Source organism: Littorina saxatilis, linkage group LG3, assembly GCF_037325665.1.
Source record: "Littorina saxatilis isolate snail1 linkage group LG3, US_GU_Lsax_2.0, whole genome shotgun sequence".
In the NCBI taxonomy this organism is placed as follows: Eukaryota; Metazoa; Mollusca; class Gastropoda; order Littorinimorpha; family Littorinidae; genus Littorina; species Littorina saxatilis.
In genome coordinates this window covers 63338089-63362955 of record NC_090247.1, presented here as the reverse complement: position 1 = coordinate 63362955, position 24867 = coordinate 63338089, and the positions used below count along the sequence as shown (strand labels likewise).

Below are 24867 nucleotides of genomic sequence, written 5' to 3'. Positions count from 1 at the left end.
AGCATAAATCAAATCATATTTTTATGTTTTATTTATCACAATTGGCGCAGTACCCTAGTGGTTAGAACATTGGTCCTGAATTATCGAGGTCCTGAGTTCGAGTCTCTGCGGAGGCGTTTAAGTTTTCCTCTCAATCCCTCTAGAAAATAAAGCATACTCAGCCCTAAGAGAGCAAACAGGACGTTACCTGCGCAAAAGTCAAGGTTTGGAGGAAGCTGTTAAGGCCCAGTTAGACGATAGGATTCTCAGACCTATCTTTTTAATTAAACACCTAGGCCCGGAAAGTCATAGATAGACTACATCTTTAAAGTGTGTCTACACCCTCCAAATACAGTTTTGAGTATGTGAGTTGTTCTTCAGTACTGGTGACAGAAAGGGGGAAAAGTGGTCAAAATTCAAATCTCTAGTTTTGTTTTTGAAATATAGCTTTTCATAAAGCGGAAATACTGTACTATCTGATGTACATAAGAAAAAATCACTGGTTCACATGGTTCTTACATAATCTAACTTTTAAAGCTGGTTCTTGTGTGTCTGTGTGTAGGATGACGATAGGACCCGAAACGGCTGCACGGACTGAGACAGGAATTGCAGAGAATGTTCTTTGCCACTCGAGTCGTGTCATAGGGTACTTTTGGAATAGTACATTTGAAAGGATTCTTTAAAAAACGGCGAAAAACATGATATACCCTGTGAGCTATCGAGGATCCTCCCCGTCTGGGCTGTCGAAACATGGTCTTGTTAAAAGACGTTTTCAAATGGTATTTGGGAGGACTAACACAACACAGCAGGGGAAACGATACACAGACTGGTTGCAACGACAACAAACAACACGCACCATACACACACATCTAAACATATACATACTGTAAGTACTCAGCACTCTCTCGTGACCAGTTTATATCCATAAGACGAACTGGAATGTTTTTATTTCTATGCCGCTTTCGAGTTCGTTCGATTAGGTAGTATTAAACAGTGCCTCTCGGATCCAGTGCCTCTCTACGCGTGAAGAAAAAGTGAAAGGTTCAAGAAATGTCACCCGGAAAACAGTGCGTTACGACACACAGCGATGTCAACAGCACGGATATAAATAAACGTGGAAATGGGAAATCCAGTTTCGCGGTGAATCATACAGTCACACACACACACCCCTTCAGTATTATTGAAACGTTTTGTATAGATATTCGATTCATATTGTGGACGTCACCCAGTTACACGCCTCGCCCTTGTAGCTCTCGTATTTTGAGCTGACGTCGGTGGGTTGAAGGCTGGCTGACTGGTGAACTCTCGGGTTGTCTTCTCCTTCTTGTAACTGTCAGAGTGTCGTGACCGTGAACTGACCGACCGGCCAACTGGATAACTAACTACCTTCTCTCTGCCCTCTCGCATTGCCAGCAGATTTCAGTGGATATTCTTGCTTTTAGATGGGCACTTCTGTTGAGGATTGCAAGGTATGGACTACTGCTGTTGTTAGACATTCACTGTACGTTTCACATTCACTAACAAACTGTTGCATACAAAGCAGCCGTCAGGACCAGTAGCGCAATTTTCATTGTAAAATATCAACTGTAATTAAGAGAGAGAGAGAGAGAGAGAGAGAGAGAGAGAGAGAGAGAGAGAGAGAGAGAGAGAGAGAGAGAGAGAGAGAGAGAGAGAGTTGAATTGAATTGAATTGAGAATAAGCGACAAGGAAGTTGAACTTGTGGAAACCTTCAAATATCTTGGGGTTTCAATTGACAATAAGCTGACTTTTAGTGATCATGTTCATGCTGTTTATAAGAAAGCTCAGCAGCGACTTTTTCTTCTCAGGAAGCTTAAATATTTTAATGTCAATCAAAGTGTTATGGAACTTGTGTATCGCAGTTTGATTGAAAGCATACTGACTTTTAACACTGTGACATGGTATGGTACCACAAATGTTAAAAACAAAGCTAAACTCCACCGCATTGTTGCAACGGCTAGCAAGCTTGTAGGGCAACCCCAACGACAGCTGACCAGTCTCTACGAAGCTGCCATTAAGGTAGCATCATCGGTCAGACGGGAGTATCATTTTGTTCATGGCCATAAATACCAAAGTAATAGGAATAATTGCAAACCATTTGGCATGCATATGTCAAAATGGTTCTAGCTTTGTAAAAAATCAACAAAAACATGATACTGTAAAACAAAATGCATTTATTACATATTTTATGAAATATGATATGTTGCGAAATTGGAAATCGGGGCGTTAGTAGGTACATTCTCTATTCAATACTATGCCAAATGCATGGCTCATATTTTGCAAAGGTAAAGAAAACAAGTGTCTCTATTGCATGTTCTAGGGATTACTATGTCATCTTTACTGATTTTGAGTTATCGCGACTCAAGTTTTGATATTTTTTTTCACAAAAAAAATCAAATTAAAAAAAATATTAAAAAAAAGAAAAATAAGTGTCTGACAGACAATTCTCTAGAACATGAAATAGCTAATAGTATTCAAAACAATCATGCAAAGTGGCAATGCTGTAGCTTGATTAGTTCTTGAGATATCATGTACCCAGTATTTCCAATTTCGCAACATATCATATTTCATAAAATATGTAATAAATGCATTTTTTTTTTACAGTATCATGTTTTTGTTGATTTTTTACAAAACTAGAACCATTTTGACATATGCATGCCAAATGGTTTGCAATTATTCCTATTACTTTGGTATTTATGGCCATGAACAAAATGATACTCCCGTCTGACCGATGATGCTACCTTAAGCGGAAAGCTCTCAAAATTGTCCGTGATCCGATCCATCCTCTCAACCCTTGTTTCGAAATTCTCCCTTCAGGTAAACGTTATAAGGTCCCTTTGGCACGAAAAAAACAGTTTAAAAAGTCATTCCTGCCTTCTGCAGTCACCATTTTAAATTCTTCTCGCATCACGTAGAGGCTGGTCGGCTGGGAAAAAAACAAACAGTGTGTGAAGGTGTGTGTGAAATAGTTGTAATGTGATTACTCTGCTGTGAAACCCAACTCCTGTGATATGAGAGGGTAAATTTACATAGTGCAATATCATATTTGTTTGTGATAGTCTTAAAGACGTTTTTTTTTTTACCTTATTAGATATTATCTGTAATATTACTAAATTTTAAGATGACAAGGACAGCACTTTAGGTGAGTGTTATTGGAAATATGATGTGTGCTTGTGATTGTGAACCTATGTTTTATGTTTTATGTGTGTCGTCCTATACAATTGTTGTTATAATCGTTTACAGGCAGGCAGGGTGTGCCGAAGAAAAATTTCCATTTTTATGTAATATTTTAATGGACAATAAAGTGCTGTTATTGTTATTGGTATTGTTATTGAATTGAACTTTGTTTAACAAGGATTAAGATTTAAGGCTACGCCTTTTCTTACAATCTGTCCTTGGGACGCATAGACACACAATGATAATAAAAATTTAAGAAAGAAAGAAAAAAAAGTTTAAAAAAAGCAGGTCGTAAAACTTAAACTTGTGATGATAAAGATGACGATGATGATGATGATGATGAGGATGATGATGATGATGACGATAAGGCACATACACAGGTAATTATGCATACAAGCAGGTAGGAATGGAACATGTAGCAATAGTACAACAAAACTATGTTCAGATTATAAAATGCACAACATATTTTTGACATAATACTAAGTGTGGTAAATCGAAACACGTTAAACTACTCCGACATAAAGTGCTTTTTAACACATTTTTAAAATCTTGTTAATGACTTTAAGTGCTTGAATGACCAGAGAGAGAGAGAGAGAGAGAGAGAGAGAGAGAGAGAGAGAGAGAGAGAGAGAGAGAGAGAGAGAGAGAGAGAGAGAGAGAGAGAGAGAGAGAGAGAGAGAGAGAGAGAGAGAGAGAGAGAGAGAGAGAGATGAGTTACACATTTCCTTATCGTTTATTTTTCTAGTGACTCATGAAGTAAATTACCAATGGGTTTGAAGACTATGCATACTGTTGTATTCGCCAACCGTCTTTCACGTTTTCATTTCCAGCTTCAATCCACTCATATCATACATCAAAATAAACATTTAACAATTACTTTCACGTTTCACAACATTACAACAGGCATCTCATATACATCTAATCTTTCAACTAATCACAACGTTTAAATATTTCCTCACTACTAGCCTTACTCGCACGCATGTGTATACAGCTTTCACAAGCAGCCGAAGGAGACGCATGTGTATACAGCTTTTACAAGCAGCCGAAGGAGACGCATGTGTATAGGTTTCACAAGCAGCCGAAGGAGACGCATGTGTATACAGCTTTCACAAGCAGCCGAAGGAGACGCATGTGTATAGCTTTCAAAAGCAGCCGAAGGAGACGCATGTGTATACAGCTTTCAAAAGCAGCCGAAGGAGACGCATGTGTATACAGCTTTCACAAGCAGCCGAAGGAGACGCATGTGTATACAGCTTTCACAAGCAGCCGAAGGAGACGCGTGCCCAGGCAGCAGAGTAATATGCCCAGCATATGACAAACATATGACATGGCATGTGGAAATCATATAGTAAAACCATATGTCAGTCATAGATAAATTGCAAATGGTTTTGGAATGGCTACCAGATGGTTTTTAGGTGTAAATGACATGTCAAAACCACTAGTTTGCCACATCACAAGTGACATTGTCATATGGAAACCTCATTTACACCACATTACAAGTGACACTGACATATGAAAATCATGTGTTTGCCATATCACAAATGACATTGGCATATGCAAATTACATGGTTGCCATGAAACAAATGATATTGTTTGCTATATGTCACATGTTTACTGTATGAATGACATGTCTTCGTCATATGTTTGACCGATACTTCGAACCTCACAGACACACACTCAATCACACATTTTCACAACAAAAGACAAAACAACAGTCTGAAGATCATACTTTATATTCAATATCATAATAATAAGCCAACTTGTATCTTTTCTCCATAAGGAATCAATGAAACAAAGTCACACCAGGAATAATACTCCCAAGTCAGCCAAACACACACACATTAAGGGAAAAAAGGCTTTAAAGTATAGTTTAAAAAACTAAAACAAAGAAAGTACCCGCAACTCTCCTCCAAAAAGGCTCTGTAGTGAACCCATGACTATCGCATCACTTCAGGGTTGGACCTTGAGTGTGCGTGGTGAATAACCATCCCAGCACTGGGAATGTAATCTCTGCAGTATGATTTAAAGACAAGTTCTGGATTGAGAAGAATTAATCTGCTTTAAAATTTGGTGTCAGGATCATATGTTATCTTAAGATAATCAGTTCTATACTCTGAATGTGGGTCAAGGTTTGTCACTCTTCAGCTTTCTGGATGATGCACAGGGGTGGTGTCTTGGACAGAACTTCTACCCCATCGCCAGAGTTTAGCACCACCGACTGTGCCGAAACAGATATCCCTGATCACGAAGATGTGTGAGCTTGATCGGCTGACATCTTGCAAGACTTTGTTACATGAGGCATGGTACCTGGAAAAAAAAGAGAAAAAATAGAACCTGGTGGAATGAAGTGTAGTCAGAGGAAAATGTTTACCATTTGACAGTGTAAAATTGTATGACTGGAGGACACTACATTCTTTAACAGAGATTTTTCGCAGACTTTTTTTTTATCGGCGCTTACTGATTGGTTAGCAATAGCCAAACTAACGTCAAACTGCTCTTATCGCATTAGGAGGTAGCTCAGATAGCCCTGAAAGCTGCACTGGCCTTCAAAGTCTGACAAGAATCGTCGCTTAAAACAAGTTTGAGCGTTTGCACTGTTCACAAGGGCAGCAAATTTGATCTGATTTGGCACCGACTTAAATGAACAAAACTTAAGTCACAACCTGACTCACCAAAGAGAAAATAACAAATTGAGGTTGGGAGAGAGAGAAATCTTGAAGTTGAACAGTTATTGATTTATAAGGCTAAAGCCTCGGTCATACAGGCGACTCACTCGTTGCGATTCAGTCTTTGGCCGATCGCACATAAAATCGTAGGCCATTGACCCGTCACACGATGAACGATAGACGAACGACTGGAGAACGATAACTCCACGCGAGCGGGGCAGAAGTGACGTGTCATAGTGAACACGGCAAACGCGCTTTGCTAAATGTTCGAACGTCGCTCTACTTTTCTGAAAAATTCCTTTCAGCATTACGCCTTTGCAAGAAATAAAGTTCCCAGACAGCTGCAATTAATGTTTTCCGACCGCTGTACACGCCTAAAACGTCTCCTTTATATCTGAGTAAAAAACTGTTCTTCAAAAAAGTTTTGAATCGACGAAGAGACGCTGTACGCCACAGTCCGCCATTATTTTACGTCACGGCGTCAAGACCGCAGCAACGCGTTCTGATTGGCTCTGTTGGCTCTGCCCCTGTGATTGACTGACGACTGGATCGCAGGAATATAGAACATGTTCTAAACCTCAAAGCTACGAGTGAATCGCATGAGACTGAGTCGCAGACTTGTCGTAGCTGTTTTCTACGACTGAGTCGGCTGTGTGACAGGGTAAATCGCGCGACTCAGTCGCATGTGTGACAGCCCTCTAAGTGATATATGAATGGTTACTTACCTCAACTCAAAAAGCAAGGTCTTGTTTGTAGTTCAGAGTATGTTTGACCTGACCAAAGCTGTTCATTACTGCCACCCTGAAAAGATATCACAGAAATAATTAATGCTTGATGAAGACATATGCAATTGCAACAAACTCTTACCAAAAAAAACCATTCAGGTTACAGAACTAAAAATAAATCCTCTGAATAATAGAACTGAGAAAATTGAGCCTATTACTATGAGTATGGCTGGGGGACACTACATTCTTTTACATTTGATCAATTATTTTTTTTTTAAATGAATAAAATCTTTGAGAGAATTTGACAGTTAAGGTTCATAGAGACTGGTCCATTACGTTTTCTCAAATTACTGGGCATAACTCTCACACACACACAAAGAAAAAAAGGTGAAAAAGGTAGGAGTGAGCTGACAGTCACTCAATAACTGCACTGCAAGGAGTTGAAATAAATTGATGAATAATCACACCGACACAAAACTATATCCCTGCCTAGATTTTCAGATCATATGAAAACATTTAAGTGCTATACACATGACAGACGAGCAAACAACTTTCCCCCGACTCGAAGTCGTTTGAAAATACCTCCTGGGTTGTCGGCAAAAAGTCAGCCATGTGAACGGCTCCAGCAATTTAGAAACAATTCAGGTAAGACTTAACAGCGACTCCAAAAACTGCTGGACTTGGCCGTGGAATAACACAGATATTCCGCAGACTTTTCTTATCGCCGCTTACTGATTGGTTAGCTATAGCAAAACTATCGCCAAACTGCTCTTACTGCATTAGGAGGTAGCTCCGATAGCTGCACTGGTATTCAAAGTCGGACAAGAATCGTCGCTTAAAACAAGTTTGAGCGTTTTTGCTGTTCACAAGGGCAGCAATTTTGATTTGATTTGGCACTGACTAAAATTGTTTCAAAGTAGGGGGAAAGTTGGTACAAAGTCTGCCATGTGAACATAACTTAAGTCACAACCTGACTCACCAAAGAAAAAAGTGAGGTTGGGAGAGAGAGAAATCTTGAAGTTGAACAGTTATTGATTTATAAGGCTAAGTGATATGTGAATAGTTACCTCAACTCAAAAAGCAAGGTCTTGTTTGTAGTTCAGAGTATGTTTGACCTGACCAAAGCTGTTCATTACTGCCACCCTGAAAAGATATCACAGAAATAATTAATGCTTGATGAAGACATATGCAATTGCAAAAAACTCTTACCAAAAAAACCCATTCAGGTTAAGGCCATGACAGACGGACTACACAAAACAGTGTTTTCTCTCAAAACAAACACAAAACAGCGTGTTTCCCGTGTGACATCCCTCAAAACGCGTTTCGGAAAACATTGTTTCGTGTTTCCGCGTCGTGTTTTTGGTTTTAGAGCCTGCTCTAAAATCTGAAAACACGTTTTGGTAGTCAGCCAATGAACAGCGGACGATCAATTCACGAGACTCGGTTTCCGGCATCAACAAGAAAGGGAAAAAAATGGCCGACCCAGAGGCGGTACCGATTCAAGGTAGTACTGGAGCCCTGAATCCTTACTAGAGCTATATGGAGCCTGTAACGTTTGACAAGAGTTACAAATATCAGTGGGCGCTTTCAGCCGTGTTGTTTACAAACCCGAAACCCGAACAAGCGCAGTACGCTGTACTGGACGGGTCAACCTGACACTGACCGTTTCAGTGGGCGCTGCATGCATGCATGTGTACAAACTGACTGCACACAGCGCGGTAGCTGGAACGGGTCAAGCTGACACTGACCGATATTTCTGTGAAAACAGGAACCGTGCTAGTCTGTGTGTTTCGCGTGTGACATCCCCGCTTTGAAAACATGTGTTTTTACAACGTTTTGAGTTGGAGTTTTTGTCGAAAACATTGTTTTGTGTTGCCCGTCTGTCATGACCTTTACAGAACTAAAAATAAATCCTCTGAATAATAAAACTGAGAAAATTGAGCCCATTACAATGAGTATGGCTGGGGGACACTACATTCTTTTACATATGATGAATATTTTTTGTTTAAATGAATAAAATCTTTGAGAGAATTTGACAGTTAAGGTTCATAGAGACTGGTCTATTATGTTTTCTCAAATTACTGAGCATAACTCTCACACACACACACAAAGAAAAAAAGGTGAAAAGGGTAGGAGCGAGCTGACAGTCACTCAAAAACTGCACTGAAAGGAGTTGAAATAAGTTGATGAATAATCACACCGACACAAAAACTATGTCCCTGCCTAGATTTTCAGATCTGAAAACATTTAAGTGCTGTTCACATGACAGACGAGCAAACAACTTTCCCCTGACTCGAAGTCGTTTGAAAATACCTCCTGGGTTGTCGGCAAAACGTCAGCCATGTGAACGGCTCCAGCAAATTAGAAACAATTAAGGTAAAACTTAGCAGCGACTCCAAAAACTGCTGGACTTGGCCGTGGAATAACACAGATATTCCGCAGACGTTTCTTATCGCCGCTTACTGATTGTTTAGATATAGCAAAACTATCGCCAAACTGCTCTTACTGCATTAGGAGGTAGCTCCGATAGCTGCACTGGTATTCAAAGTCGGACAAGAATCGTCGCTTAAAACAAGTTTGAGCGTTTTTGCTGATCACAAGGGCAGCAATTTTGATTTGATTTGGCGCTTTCTTTCTTTATTTGGTGTTTAACGTCGTTTTCAACCACGAAGGTTATGATTTGGCGCTGACTAAAATTGTTTCAAAGTAGGGGGAAAGTTGGTACAGAGTCTGCCATGTGAACAAAACTTAAGTCACAACCTGACTCACCAAAGAAAAAAGAAAAAATTGAGGTTGGGAGAGAGAGAAATCTTGAAGTTGAACAGTTATTGATTTATAAGGCTAAGTGATATGTGAATAGTTACTTACCTCAACTCAAAAAGCAAGGTCTTGTTTGTAGTTCAGAGTATGTTTGACCTGACCAAAGCTGTTCATTACTGCCACCCTGAAAAGATATCACAGAAATAATTAATGCTTGATGAAGACATATGCAATTGCAAAAAACTCTTACCAAAAAAAACCATTCAGGTTACAGAACTAAAAATAAATCCTCTGAATAATAAAACTGAGAAAATTGAGCCTATTACTATGAGTATGGCTGGGGGACACTACATTCTTTTACATATGATGAATATTTTTTGTTTAAATGAATAAAATCTTTAAAGAGAATTTGACAGTTAAGGTTCATAGAGACTGGTCTATTATGTTTTCTCAAATTACTGAGCATAACTCTCACACACACACAAAGAAAAAAAGGTGAAAAGGGTAGGAGCGAGCTGACAGTCACTCAAAAACTGCACTGAAAGGAGTTGAAATAAATTGATGAATAATCACACCGACACAAAAACTATGTCCCTGCCTAGATTTTCAGATCTGAAAACATTTAAGTGCTGTTCATATGACAGACGAGCAAACAACTTTCCCCCGACTCGAAGTCGTTTGAAAATACCTCCTGGGTTGTCGGCAAAACGTCAGCCATGTGAACGGCTCCAGCAATTTAGAAACAATTAAGGTAAGACTTAGCAGCGACTCCAAAAACTGCTGGACTTGGCCGTGGAATAACACAGATATTCCGCAGACGTTTCTTATCGCCGCTTACTGATTGGTTAGCTATAGCAAAACTATCGCCAAACTGCTCTTACTGCATTAGGAGGTAGCTCCGATAGCTGCACTGGTACTCAAAGTCGGACAAGAATCGTCGCTTAAAACAAGTTTGAGCGTTTTTGCTGATCACAAGGGCAGCAATTTTGATTTGATTTGGCGCTTTCTTTCTTTATTTGGTGTTTAACGTCGTTTTCAACCACAAAGGTTATGATTTGGCGCAGACTAAAATTGTTTCAAAGTAGGGGGAAAGTTGGTACAGAGTCTGCCATGTGAACAAAACTTAAGTCACAACCTGACCCACCAAAGAAAAAAGAAAAAATTGAGGTTGGGAGAGAGAGAAATCTTGAAGTTGAACAGTTATTGATTTATAAGGCTAAGTGATATGTGAATAGTTACTTACCTCAACTCAAAAAGCAAGGTCTTGTTTGTAGTTCAGAGTATGTTTGACCTGACCAAAGCTGTTCATTACTGCCACCCTGAAAAGATATCACAGAAATAATAAATGCTTGATGAAGACATATATATGCAATTGCAAAAAACGCTTACCAAAAAAACCCATTTAGGTTACAGAACTAAAACTAAATCCTCTGAATAATAAAACTGAGAAAATTGAGCCTATGAGTATGGCTGGGGGACACTACATTCTTTTACATATGATGAATATTTTTTTTGGAAATGAATAAAATCTTTGAGAGAATTTGACAGTTAAGGTTCATAGAGACTGGTCTATTATGTTTTCTCAAATTACTGAGCATAACTCTTACACACACACACACAAAGAAAAAAATTTGAAAAGGGTAGGAGCGAGCTGACAGTCACTCAAAAACTGCACTGAAAGGATTTGAAATAAATTGATGAATAATCACACCGACACAAAAACTATATCCCTGCCTAGATTTTCAGATCTGAAAACATTTAAGTGCTGTTTACATGACAGACGAGCAAACAACTTTCCCCCGACTCGAAGTCGTTTGAAAATATCTCCTGGGTTGCTGGCAAAAAGTCAGCCATGTGAACGGCTCCAGCAAGTCAGAAACAATTAAGGTAAGACTTAGCAGCGACTCCAAAAACTGCTGGACTTGGCCATGGAATAAAAAAGATATTCCGCTGACTTTTCTTATAGCCGCTCACTGATTGGTTAGCTATAGTCAGGGCCTAGCATTGGATAAAGTGTGTTCAGCTTACAAAGGCGGGGGTCTGGGGGCCGCCCCCTGAATTTGAAGATTTGTTGGAGATTTTTTTTTCTCCTAAAATGACCCCCCCCCCCCCCCCCCCTAAAGAAGATTGAGCAACTAAATTATGCCATAGTCCGTATCGGCACATTACTTCTTCTGACTTGCCTTCGGAACAAAATCCAGCCATTCCCACTTCCAGGAATACCTGGATTCTTTGTCACTGAATGGCTGACCACGTTCAACAATGTCGCTTCGATACAGTCTAGAGCCACAAAACACCGGCACAAAGCATGCTCGCGCAATGCCAGAGGAAGTGCGTGCTCAAGCAAACTGTCAAACCGATTGAGAATTGAACCGAACGGCGCACAAAACGAAAGCTGGGACTGTTTGGGTTTACCGTTTGGGGATAACAGGTTTTTGCATTTCGGCGTACACCAAATCGAGTTCCGCGTACTGGAGATGTTATTTCGGCGTAAAGTACGCCGAACGGCTTACAATGCTAGGCCCTGTATAGTCAAACTATAGCCAAACTACTTTTGTCGCATTAGGAGGTAGCTCCAATAGCTGCACTGGCCTTCAAAGTCTGACAAGAATCGTCGCTTATAACAATAATCGCTTATCGTCGTTTGATAGTTTGCGCTGTTTACAACACAAGGGTAGCACTTTTTATTTGATTTGGCACTGACTAAAACTGTTTTAAAGTAGGGGGATAGTTGGTACAAAGTCTGCCATGTAAACAAAAGTCACAACCTGACTCACCAAAGAGAAAATAAAAAAATTGAGGTTGGGCGAGAGAGAAATCTTGAGATTGAACAGTTATTGATTTATGAGGCAGAGTGATATGAATGGTTACTTACCTGGACTCAATAAGCTAGGTCTTGTTTGTAGTTCAGAGTATGTTTGACCTGACTGAAGCTGTTCATTACCGCCACCTTGAACAAATATCACAGAAATAGTTAACATTTGATGAAGATGCAATTCACATTTGATGGATGACATTCTTTTTTAAATGAAGACAGAAAAAAATCTTTAAAAAGTCCACACTTGTTCATCAATAAAAAAACACACATGCCTGGGTAATTTGAAAATAAAAAAATAAAGCAATCATCAACATACCACCCTGTTTTTCTTCTTTACTGAAAACAGTGCATTTGTTTCCCTAAACCAGCCAAATTCATAAAACAAAAAGACCCTGACAAATGTGTCGCTGTCAACGATGCATCTGTTGCTATTGAGATATACCTGTACATCTTCACCTGGCCGCAGTAGCGAAACCACAGTCTGCGTTCGCGGCGTCTGTGGCGATGTTGTCTGTTGAGGGCTGAGGTCACTGTCCATCTCAGCTTTCTTCAAGTTCAAACACACTGTCTGCATACTCATGGCTTTCTGAAAAATAAATCCTTGAAATTAATTAGGAACACAATGATTCATCATTCACAAGCCTCAAAGTCACACTCACAACAAAAACAAAATTGGAATGTATAATATAATTTAAAAACAATTAAGGTAAGACTTAGCAGCGACTACAAAAGCTGCTGCACTTGGCCGTGGAATAAAAAAGATATTCCGCTGACTTTTCTTATCGCCGCTTACTGATTGGTTAGCTATAGAGTCAAACAATAGCCAAACTGCTTTTGTCGCATTAGGAGGTAGCTCCAATAGCTGCACTGGCCTACAAAGTCTGACAAGAATCGTTGCTAAAAACAAGTTTGACAGTTTGCGCTGTTTAGCAGTTTACATCACAAGGGTAGCACTTTACTCTTTAGATTTGATTTGGCGCTGACTAAAATTGTTTCAAACTCAAAGTAGGGGGAAAGTTGGTACAAAGTCTGCCATGTAAACAAAAGTCACAACCTGACTCACCAAAGAGAAAAAAAAAATTGAGGTTGGAAGAGAGAGAAATCTTGAAGTTGAACGGTTATTGATTTATGAGGCAGAGCGATATGAATGGTTACTTACATTGACTCAATACGCAAGGTCCTGTTTGTAGTTCAGATCAGAGTATGTTTGAACTGACCGAAGCTGTTCATTACCGCCACCTTGAACAAATATCACAGAAATAGTTAACACTTGATGAAGATGCAATTTACATGTCATTTGATGGATGACATTTTTTTAAATAAAGACAGAAACAAATCTTTAAAAAGTCCACACTTGTTCATCAATGAAAACAAAATTAGAATACATGTATAATCAGTAGATTAGAAACCAGAAGTTTACCAACAGACAGGAAGCTGATAAATGTTAAATGAGAATGTAAAAAACTACCATCCAATTCGCAGGTTACATACATTTGTTTACTTCAACAAAAATCGGGTTGGTTGAATTTTACATCGTGTGTAAATGTAGATCAGCTCGCGAATAAAATATATTATTCAATCACTATCAATATCATGAATATGAAAAGCAGAGTCTCGTCTACGTGTGAAAAATGTTTCAAACGATTATATTTGAAGCGAACGGGTAGACTAAGACATGTGTTGTAATTTAGCAACCTCCCCGATTTGTGTGTGCATGTGATCGACCGGCGAATCGGAGCATTTTCACTGTTACTGTTTTAATTTCACAACTTCTATTCTAAAAACCAAACGACAACATCAATCAACATCATGTTTTTGGAAAAGTTAGTTGACTCACACCTCGTTCAGAAAAAACAACCTTGGATGAATAGAACAGTGTTCTTCTAGGCAAAAAAAAAATAAAATCGAGAATGCGACTGTAGTGTGAGCCCTCCCAAATCCCGGCATCAGTCATCAAATTCGAAATCAAATTGTTCCATCAGTTAATTCACTTAGTACTTCGTTAGACAATCAATCTTCATTTTAGAATGAAAGACAAGGATTACCTTACATCCAATAAGCAACTCAAAATACACGGCAGGAAGATAAAAGGGTGAAAAACGCCACAACATGTGGCAGAATACTCCATAGCGCCAACCGGAAATGATCGAGATCATTAATTAACAAGGGAAATAACTGAAAGATATTGCTCTTTGCAGTTGTTATTGTCTCCCTTAAAACAAATGGCTCACTGAACTAAACATTATGAGTGTAGTCTAAATGCTCAGTTGACCGAAAAACAAAACTTCAGCAACTTTTTTTTAACCAACATTTTTTTTAATTGAAAGTTGGCAGTCTCTTTGTTTTTAGATTTATTTTATCAAATAAAAGAAATAAAAAGACTGAGAACAAATTTTATGATAAAAAGTTAATAAAAATCCAATACATAAAATAAAAATATTTGTTTAAAAAAATAAAATGTATTCTTTGAACCCAAACTGTCTAAAAATAAATTTAAAAATAACCGAATAAAGGTTATAAATGCAATTACAATTCTAAATAAAAAAAATGTCACCAAGAAGAATAACTAATTTTTATGTTAAAATGTCAAAATTAAATACAGGTAAAAAAAAATAAACATAAAAAGAATTGTTTTTATAAAGAACAAACATAAATGCACGGTATTAAATTAGGAAAACAAAGATTGCAATCACCTTTTCAAATAAGCGTGGTGAAATCGTTTGGACTGCAACAACTTCTGCGTAAAAATTGGCGAAATGTAAGGCGCGAATAGCGAAGGTGTCACGCATTCCAGCATGAAAAAGAAAAAAAAACCTGCATGCAGGATCATGGTGGCTGGGGACGCTCGCCTTATAAAATATAGTCAAACTCAGACAGCAAACTTCGGCTGATTGCAAAAAGTTATCACATACATTTTTTTGCAAAATAACAAATGACACAAACAAATTGCAAAAAAACCTTTATTATAAATATTTTTTTTACACACACTCAAAACCTTATTTGGAGGGTTTAGACGCACTCAACAACAAAAATGGCATACAATACTTTGTCCCAAATTCAGATTTTTCAATTGTCATTTTTGTAATTAATATACAATAATTCGCAAAATAAATACCATAATTGTTCACAAACAAAAGCTTTAAAATAATTCAGCTTTAAAAAGTAGAGTAGCTGACAGCGCCAGCAAGAATCCAGCTGGCTATGATATGCCGCTGGTCATGGTCAGATCATGTGAGAAATGACAAATTGTAACCATGTGGTATCCATACGATTTCTGACATATGTACAATATGTGGCAACTGGCATCTGTCCCGCAGATGATTTCCAGATCTTTTGCTACCTGGGTGGTTGTGGGGGTGGCGTGTCTCTGCCTCGGTTCCACTTTCGGGATCCAATTTGTGAAAAGAGAAATAATGAGTTTCTGACGTCTTAAACCAGGAAAGGGTGACCGATCGACCAAATTGCCTGGTCATGGCGTCGAGCTGGCCATTTTACATAAACACTACCATTAGTTCAATACTGTGAATAAACTGGTTTTAACAGATAAAGTCAATTTACTTCGGCAACTCCCATACACCCTGCATGCTTAGTCTCTCAACCCCATCTTCTTTCAGGGACAGCTCAGGTAGAAATGACCGGGCTAGCCCACCGATCTACCATTAGGTGTGAGCCTTTAAAACTACACCCGAAACATAAAAATGTACACATTTTCATGCATGGCTCGCAAACCTCGGCAAAAATCCAAATGTAAACAATCGTCACTGTACTATTCCCTCCTTTTTATATCGATTACTTATCATAATTATGTTCGTAACAAAGAAGTTTGAAAGTTTGGATGTTTTACTTCTTCGCATGTGACAACAACAACAACGACGTTTTAACTACCTCTTTTATTCGTATTCCTTATTCTTATTATATTTTGTGAAAATAATTTATACAAGGAAGAGGGGGTCAGGGGACGAACATCATATAATTATGAATATAGTTTACACTGTTAACTTCATTGCCATCGCCGCGATCAGACCTTGTCAATCGCAGCTCTCATAACCTTACAGATCTCCCCCCATGCCCGTTTTTGTGATCGCAAGAGGAACAACTCCTTCCGAGCCATAGTGAAAAGGGGGATCACTCTGTCATTCTTTCACATTCACTCCCGTTTGAGTGATCTTTGTTGACTACCTTCCTGGACCCGCCGTTAGGCGACCAGTCACAGTTTCACTGATCTTTGTCCACAACATTCCACGAAATCGAGTCGCATCATGTTGAGAGGCCAAACGTAACGTGTGTGTGTGTGTGTGTGTGTGTGTGTGTGTGTGTGTGTGTGTGTGTGTATATGTGTGTGCGTGTGTGTGTGTGTGTGTGTGTGTGTGAATGTGTACATATGTGTGTGCGTGTGTATGTGTGTGTGTGTGTGTGTGCTGATTATCTGCATTTGTTTCTCTTCAGGGTGACTTGCTGCACAGCGCCCTAACTTGACGCAACCCTGTACACTGCCTGAAGACCTACCAGCAGCAGCAGTCGTGTGAATTCATCAAGTGACTCCTGGTCGAAGACATAATTTAACAGAACACAAAGTAAATATATCGACAAAGACAAGCACACATACAATGAATGAAACATGAACGTCTCTTAACAAGAAAAAGAGACTTTTCTTTCTAAAAACAAAAAGGCAACATGAACACACAGCTGGACAATCCACCCGGGCCTGTCATATCACTGCTAAAGGAGTTCCAGGGAAGCAGTGAGGGCAGCTCCCTGGTACGGAAGTGTCAGAAAAATAGTGCCATTACTTCACTATTAGCAGAATGTAACGAGGAAAGTGAGATAAGCAAAATATTACCTGACTTTGAGGAGAAAACTGTAATCATATCACTACTGCTGGATTGTAGGAACACAAGGCGAGTCCATCTGTTGTATGAATTTCTCGGTTGTCTCGAAGTTTTAGAGCTGTTGAGCATTGAGACTGTCACAAAAGAAACAATCAATGGATGCCTGTCTGTCTGCACGCGAGCGCCGTTTAGAAATAGCTTTCTGTCGTCACAGTTCCAGGAAGCGAGAGAGTTCCTTCTTCACGTTGTTGTTCGTAAACTTGTTGACTCTGGGCAGTTTGACGAGAAGACTGTTGCTCTGCTGAAGACCAGTGGACAGAACAGAGAAATGATCCTCTGCATTTCAAGGGTGGCAGGTTTCAGACTTGAGGAAAAACCCTATCTCCAGTTTGTAAGAATGCTGAAGGAGACACTGGGTATTTCTTTTGAGCAATGTCTGGAAGACGCCTTGCGTCACAAGGGGTGGGCGAGTGTCTGCAAACTGATGAAGATGTGTGACGTCAGCAGAGGACTGTTACAGCGGGTGCTGGCCAAGGCGGTGGAGTGCAGACAGTGGGTCGTCATAGAAACCTGCCTCCAGCAGGGAGGGGACATCGCCACAGCCTGCGCTGAAAACGGCTTTGACCTTGACACCAGGACAGGACGATGTAAGAGAACAGTTCTGCAAGACGCCGTGGATATGTGTCAAGACAAGACTATGGTGGAGAAACTGTTGCAGGCTGGAGCTGACCCCTTCGCTGAGAGTGGAGACACATTCGGGTATGGTGCTAAGTCGGTTGGCATGCAGGCCATTTCAAACGAGGACTGGGACCGAGTCACCTCCCTGTTAAAAAGCTGCAGAGCGCCTGTGGACATAGCATCAAATTGGTTGCTCCGCATATTGTGTGAGAGAGGCCAGGCCGACATTTTGCAAATGCTGCTGAAGATGGGCGCAGACCCGCTGGTTACAGATGACAGTGGTAACACTTTGATGATGACTACTGTCGCCGCAGTAGATTCCAGGGACGGTACATTTTATCGTCCATCCAAACCAGGATCAGTAGAAATGAAAGAGAATGTGATACGTGTTCTGATCCAGGCAGGAGTGTCAACTCACCAGGCGCTTGTGTCACAGGTAAAGCTTTCGGCCCTTCAAGAAGTAAACTCTCAACCTGTGGCTGAAGATGATTTTGCAGCGAACGACGAAGAAGAAGAAGAAGAAGAAGAAGATGATTTTATAAAGGATATGATAATGCTTACTCGGCTTTACGATGCACATTCTTGGTCTCCGTTTTGTCTGGCAGTTGTGAAAGGCCGGCTGCGAACCGCTAAGATGCTGTATGCTGCTGGCGCGTGTTGTAATGGAGAAATCCATAAACTGGGAGCTTCTGAAAATATTCGAGAACGAATGGAAGAAACCATGCGGCGTGAGATCCTGGACTTTTTAGAGGACATCTCCAGTCACCCTCGCTCACTTGCGGACAGCTGCACTCTGAGAATCTCGCATCTGATTGGATGCGGGCCACAGCGTGACGTCAGGGCAGCAAGTCTCGGTTTGCCCGAAGCCTTGCGTCGCCGTGTTCTACACGGTCACGTGATCAATCCCGACTTTTTGAAGAACTGCCCTCCTCACCAAAGGGACTGTCATGTTCACAAAAAACATCGTTTTCTTACCTGCGGTCATGGTCTCATTGAATTATACTGCTTCATTAAAGAATCATACAAAGAGGACTACGAAGAGAAGGCCCCCAGCTGCTCCTGCAAGGAAGTGGAAGACGCATGACTTGTATAATTTCTTATCGCCTCGTGTGAGCCTGGGAATTGACATCTCAGATGGCATGACATTTCTGCGGTTCTGTCACTTCAGCACTTGACAGGACAATTTGACTTCCAATGTTGCTATAGTGCTTTTGTTTAGGGAAAAGAGGGCAGCATGTGATAAGGTGGGTTTAATGGGAGGGGGGGGGGTAAACAGTTGCCACATTTAATTTGTTTACTTCATTATTTTTGTCATCATGAACTTACTTTGTTCAACATAGAAACAGGAGAGGATGCGTGGTTACAGTTTCGATGTTTCCTTTCTTTGTTACTCGTTTTAGCTTTATAAGAAAACTGCCGATATTCAACAGAAAAATGACAAACTAAACGAAGAACTAGTACAGTGCAAGGAAAGAGAAGAACAGGATGCAAAGACAGATCGACGAGGCTGGGATTTAATGCGAAGCGTTCAAACAGAAACGAGCAATACTCGAGACGCAACAACGTGAAGCTCCTGTTCGTCGAAGAGGAGAAGAACATAGCAGAAACAACGGATATAAGTGAGAAAAAGGCCCTGGCAAAATTCTATGACAAACTGGGTCTAACCGACATCACATCTAACGACATTGAGGGAGGAGGGAAACAGTCTACTACAATAAGGCCGATTAGGCCCCCCCCCCCCCAAAAAAAAAAGGTGTGGTTACGGTAACATAGCCAAAAATAATAGGGTAGGAAGGTATGCAATCACTTTTTTTTTTAAACTTTTTTTTCTAATGTACACACATTAAACCTACTTGACAGGGAAATAAGTGTGCGACTCGAGCGCTTTCGCTGCGTTTTCTGCACTGTTTTCTTGTTTCCAAATGTAATAAAAAGTTATAGGGTCGGCCCCTAAAAAATAGGGTAGGTCGGGTTACCGTAACCACACCTTTTTTTATAGGCCTTATCGTGAAATTCGCATCGAGAAAAACTAAACAAGAAGTCATCAGAAACCGAAAGAAGCTGACAGTTTGTCGCCCGAAGATCGTCATCGTCGAAGACCTGACCAAAAGCAACTCTACCCTACTTCAAACAGTTGCAAACCACCCCGGTATACAGCGAGCCTGGTCGTCAGAGGGGCGGATCTTCGCCCAAGATAGACAGTCCAAAATACATAGGGTTGACGACCTGTCAGATCGACCTACGAAAGACATATGGTCTGATCAGCACTCCGGCACCGAACGCTAGCGCAAAGCATCAGAAACCCGCTACTGAAAGAACAAATAAACTGTCAAACCGTAAGTAAACAAAGAAAACCATTAGCAGACGACGTACGACATGCCGAGCACTGCACGTTTTTACCACGTGGTGTGAAACAGCCAATGGGAAGTGAAGTGTGTAATGTTGACGTTGTTCCGTGATGGCGAAGATCGCTGTGTTGCGACAGACACGAACTGGTTTAAACGCGGCGGTGTGGCCATATTAGGCCAACAAAAAAAAGAAGGTGTGGTTAAGGTAACATATAGCCAACAAAAATAGGGTAGGAAGGTAGGCAATCACTTTTTTTTTAAACTTTATTTTCTAATGTGTACAAATCAAACCTACTTGACAGGGACATAAGTGTGCGACTCGAGCGCTGTAGCTTTCATTGCGTTTTCTGCACTCGTTTTTTTGTTTTTTTTGTTTTTTGTTTTGTTGACAAATGTAATAAAAAGTTATAGGGTCGGCCCCTAAAAATAGGGTAGGTCGGGTTACCGTAACCACACCTATTTTGTTTAGGCCTTAAGAATAAAATGGACACTGAGAGAGCCGGAATATCACCAGGAAATACATGTTTTACGTATGTGTTTGTCTTTTTGTTGGTATCGCTGTTTTTGTTTGTTTTGTCTGTTCATCACGTTTCCTCTTTTTCTCCAAATGTCTCTCGTAATGCCACTGTCATTCAGTCTGGCAGTTTGTTTTAACTGCTTGTCTATTTCACTAAACCAAATGGCACCATGCATTTCAACGACTGTGCATGTGTATGAACAACATGGTATTATGATTCTAAATGCAATTTGGTATTGACATGATAGGTTCACCTTAAGAGGACTTGAACGTTTTTACTTTTATTTATTAAGGAGATTTCTATAGCGCATAACTTTAAACGTTGATGGTCTTGCAGACTGTACAAAGACGAAGGATGTATTTGATTTTTTTAGAAAACAAAACGGTAACATATTTATATTGACACATTTAGAATACGATCAGGAGAATAGTGTGAGAGCCCAGTCGGTCTTTGAATGTTTTGTAGCAGGATGTGAGTCTGGAAGTAAACGTGTTGCAGTGTTATTTCGGAATAAGTTGGAATTTTGTGTTCATAGTATTGTTCGAGACGAAGAGGGTCGTTTCATTATTTTGGATATTAAAATGATGAACATGACTCTTGTGAATGTATACGCGCCTAGTACAGGCGATCACCCTGATGTTTTCCCAAGCTTGTTCGAGAAGATAGTGATTATGGATAATAAATTGATGGTTATTGGAGGAGATTAGAATGTTGTACTTCATCCAAAATTGGACACAAACCAGTTCAAGCATTTTTACCTTTGCAAAAGTATGATCCATGCATCCTGAATTCAGAATATTTACCTGGCGACGCTTTAACAGCATACAAAGAAGCAGATTGGATTTTTTTCTTGTTTTTGTAGAACTTTGTCTTGGTTGTTGTGAATACACAAATTTTGCCTGGTTATAGTTCTGATCATTATTTTGTATCGGTTACTTTTAGAACTAAAGTAAAAAAAAAAAAAAGACAACGTCCCCTCTGGAATTTAACAATTCCTTGCTCCTTGTAAAAGAAGTAATTTTGGAAGTTAAACGTGAATATGTTGTTCCCGTTTATCTTCCAGATAATGTACATTTGATTAATGATAATGTATTGCAGTTTGTTATTGATGGTCAGGTTTTGTTTGAAATGTCAGACTTTTTATGTGTAACTATGTGTCTATTACTTATCTTATGTATTTTCTTCTTTTTAAGTGGTCGTTGTCTATGAATTGTTTTATTTTTTTGTAATGCTTGTATGTTATTTCCTACGAGGAAACTCTTTATATGTAAAATGTTGAATTTTAATGTCTAATGTAAAGCGCCATGAGACTGTCATTTGGCGGTGAACAGCGCTATAAAAGAATATTTTATTATTTAAGTTATTGAGACATCCCAGTGCACTAAGGGATTTATAGAGCAAATCAAGAAAATTCATTATTGAACGAAGCGCATAGCGCTGAGTTCAATAATTATTTTCGAGATTTGCTCTATAAATCCCTTAGTGCACTGGGATTGTTTCAATAACGATATTGTCAGTACCGCCATAGAAAAAAGAAGATTCCAAGCGCACATTTTGCAACGCGCATTTGAATAGGCATAACTGTGTGGTCAGGTCGTGTACAGTAAAGATCTACTTTTGTGTGGGGTGTCTCAAGTGTGTCGTGCTTTCGTCACACGCATTTTAATTTCTGTTGGTAAATTCCAGTGTAGCGTTAATCTGAACAGTGATGATCTTTCAGAGAGACCTCATTTGAACTCGGAGAAAGGGCTGTGCTCTTCATTATTTGCGATTCGAAACCTCCAGTCGAGCTTCGACGGATTGACTGTGCGGAGTGACTCCCCTTGAATTGACTCGAAGCCGCGGGACTCGACGGTTCGCACATTTTCAAAACAAATGTGGCATATTTCTCGTGTTGTATCTTCACTCATCGGGGAGTCTGATACTAAATATGAACGGTAAGAATGCTCTGAACCCTACACGTATTATATCCCCATCGTTTTTTCGTTCACATTTGCCCAACATGTTAATTTGCTGAGCGGGGTTTATGTCGTCTGCTAGGGCAATCAAACCACTGCATGCAGTCTGCACTGACTGAGTCTGCACGCACGAGGCACGCTGGTAATAAGTCTTATAATGGTAAGAACGTTCTGAACCCTACACGTTTTCGATTACGATTGTTCTTGCCTTGAAATAATAATTCGGAAACCATTCATTTACTGAACTGATGCAGTCGTATTTCAGTGTAGTCAGTGCGGCTACGTATGACAGAGTCGATCGAGTCAGTCTTCCAAACTGGTCTAGCTGGTACGTTATCGGAATAACACTTGTGTTTTCTGCTAGCGGGTGGGAATTTTATATTAACTCATCATTTGGTAATGTGGATGATAAGCTACATGCCACTAACACGATGAGAAGAATCTATGCAAGTCGGCGAGAATTAGATGCACAGCGGCTTGTATTTTTAGATCAGTGGCAGCCGCACTGTGGCACAGGCACATGCAATCTGTCAGAAAAAACCCACTTCTGCTTTAATTGAGAAGCAGGGAATTTATGGTCATTTGGTATTGTGGAAAATATAAGCTACATGTCAGTAATTAATTCTGAGGATGAGAGCACAGTCTTGCTTAGGTAAAGGGCGTAAGAATACGCTCTGTGGAAAAGTTAGCGCACTCCAAGAGTGCGCTAACAGTTTTAGCGCATCGCCATTAGCCAATCAACTGGTTCACATCAGTCATGTGACACCAGTACTTACTGACAATTATTATTATTATTATTATCATTATTATTATTATTATTATTATTATTATTATTATTATTATTATTATTATTATTATTACTTAAGTTATTGAGACATCCCAGTGCACTAAGGGATTTATAGAGCAAATCGAGAAAATTCATTATTGAACGAAGCGCATAGCGCTGAGTTCAATAATTATTTTCGAGATTTGCTCTATAAATCCCTTAGTGCACTGGGATTGTTTCAATAACGATATTGTCAGTACCGCCATAGAAAAAAGAAGATTCCAAGCGCACATTTTGCAACGCGCATTTGAATAGGCATAACTGTGTGGTCAGGTCGTGTACAGTAAAGATCTACTTTTGTGTGGGGTGTCTCAAGTGTGTCGTGCTTTCGTCACACGCATTTTAATTTCTGTTGGTAAATTCCAGTGTAGCGTTAATCTAAACAGTGATGATCTTTCAGAGAGACCTCATTTGAACTCGGAGAAAGGGCTGTGCTCTTCATTATTTGCGATTCGAAACCTCCAGTCGAGCTTCGACGGATTGACTGTGCGGAGTGACTCCCCTTGAATTGACTCGAAGCCGCGGGACTCGACGGTTCGCACATTTTCAAAACAAATGTGGCATATTTCTCGTGTTGTATCTTCACTCATCGGGGAGTCTGATACTAAATATGAACGGTAAGAATGCTCTGAACCCTACACGTATTATATTCCCATCGTTTTTTCGTTCACATTTGCCCAACATGTTAATTTGCTGAGCGGGGTTTATGTCGTCTGCTGGGGCAATCAAACCACTGCATGCAGTCTGCACTGACTGAGTCTGCACGCACGAGGCACGCTGGTAATAAGTCTTATAATGGTAAGAACGTTCTGAACCCTACACGTTTTCGATTACGATTGTTCTTGCCTTGAAATAATAATTCGGAAACCATTCATTTACTGAACCGATGCAGTCGTATTTCAGTGTAGTCAGTGCGGCTACGTATGACAGTCGATCGAGTCAGTCTTCCAAACTGGTCTAGCTGGGAATAACACTTGTGTTTTCTGCTAGCGGGTGGGAATTTTATATTAACTCATCATTTGGTAATGTGGATGATAAGCTACATGCCACTAACACGATGAGAAGAATCTATGCAAGTCGGCGAGAATTAGATGAAACACAGCGGCTTCTATTTTTAGATCAGTGGCAGCCGCACTGTGGCACAGGCACATGCAATCTGTCAGAAAAAAACCACTTCTGCTATTGAGAAGCAGGGAATTTATGGTCATTTGGTATTGTGGAGAATATAAGCTACATGTCAGTAATTAATTCTGAGGATGAGAGCACAGTCTTGCTTAGGTAAAGGGCGTAAGAATACGCTCTGTGGAAAAGTTAGCGCACTCCAAGAGTGCGCTAACAGTTTTAGCGCATCGCCATTAGCCAATCAACTGGTTCACATCAGTCATGTGACACCAGTACTTACTGACAATTATTATTATTATTATTATTATTATTATTATTATTATTATTATTATTATTATTATTATTATGTTACTTCTGAAGATAAGAGGCAAATAATAATAATAATAATACGAGAATTTATAACGCGCACATATCTCACCACAAGGCGACTCAAGGCGCACACAT

At 39.8% G+C, this 24867-nt stretch overlaps 1 protein-coding gene and 3 long non-coding RNA genes across 9 annotated transcripts in view; 2 read left to right on the top strand and 2 right to left on the bottom strand.

Moving 5' to 3' along the window:
* LOC138962918 (uncharacterized) overlaps window positions 1-24867 on the bottom strand; it is a 204326-nt gene that overhangs the window by 174674 nt on the left and 4785 nt on the right. The window lies entirely within an intron of this gene.
* Window positions 1205-18914, top strand: LOC138962912 (uncharacterized). The gene is made up of 2 exons (XM_070334872.1): window positions 1205-1448; window positions 16591-18914. The coding sequence occupies exon 2, from the start codon at window positions 16819-16821 to the stop codon at window positions 18733-18735; it is 1917 nt and encodes a 638-aa protein (XP_070190973.1). The 5' UTR covers window positions 1205-1448; window positions 16591-16818; the 3' UTR covers window positions 18736-18914.
* Window positions 1592-3317, top strand: LOC138961012 (uncharacterized). Its single transcript, XR_011454119.1, has 2 exons — window positions 1592-2017; window positions 2746-3317. It is a non-coding gene; the product is annotated as an uncharacterized lncRNA (long non-coding RNA).
* LOC138962917 (uncharacterized) lies at window positions 4893-14915 on the bottom strand. 6 transcript variants are annotated; one of them, XR_011454648.1, is made up of 8 exons: window positions 14838-14915; window positions 13304-13383; window positions 12587-12730; window positions 12202-12276; window positions 10570-10645; window positions 7634-7709; window positions 6567-6642; window positions 4893-5482 (listed from the first exon to the last, which is right to left on the bottom strand). It is a non-coding gene; the product is annotated as an uncharacterized lncRNA (long non-coding RNA). The 6 variants fall into 6 exon arrangements; XR_011454647.1 differs by lacking the exon at window positions 14838-14915 and adding an exon at window positions 14195-14296; XR_011454646.1 differs by lacking the exons at window positions 7634-7709; window positions 14838-14915 and adding exons at window positions 9435-9510; window positions 14190-14289.